Below are 338 nucleotides of genomic sequence, written 5' to 3'. Positions count from 1 at the left end.
GGGGCGGGGGTCGGGGGGCTCTGCCCTTCTACCGGAGCGGTGACCTCGGTGCCGCCATCCCCCGGCGCTGTCGCCGCTGTCGCCGCTGTCGCCGCTGTCGCGACAGGCGCGGCGCGGTGCAGCAGGCGGGTGATGAGCTGCTGGTACTGACGGGTGCGGCTCGGGGGCGCGGCGGGCCCGGGGCTTTGCTCCATGGACCCCCGGCGTTTCAGGGGTCGCGGCATCTCGGCCAGGACCCTCGCCACCTCCCGGAACTCGGGGACGCGCCGCGCCTCGGGCGGCAGCAGCGGCTGCAGCCGCGTGGGGCTGAGCGGCCGCGCCGGGGACCCCTCCAGGGG

At 78.1% G+C, this 338-nt stretch overlaps 1 protein-coding gene across 1 annotated transcript in view; it reads right to left on the bottom strand.

The window, feature by feature from the left end:
• Positions 1–338, bottom strand: part of PPP1R13L (protein phosphatase 1 regulatory subunit 13 like) — a gene marked incomplete at its 5' end in the record, with an annotated part of 7,720 nt that extends 7,382 nt beyond the window's left edge. The window contains one exon of the mRNA XM_057388555.1: positions 6–338. Coding sequence (XP_057244538.1) covers positions 6–338 — 333 coding nt within the window. The remainder of the gene's footprint in view (positions 1–5) is intronic.

This window comes from Malurus melanocephalus, unplaced genomic scaffold (assembly GCF_030028575.1).
Source record: "Malurus melanocephalus ecotype Western Australia unplaced genomic scaffold, MMel_1.1 scaffold_2100, whole genome shotgun sequence".
NCBI classification, from domain to species: Eukaryota; Metazoa; Chordata; class Aves; order Passeriformes; family Maluridae; genus Malurus; species Malurus melanocephalus.
This window is presented reverse-complemented; position numbering and strand designations above follow the sequence as displayed.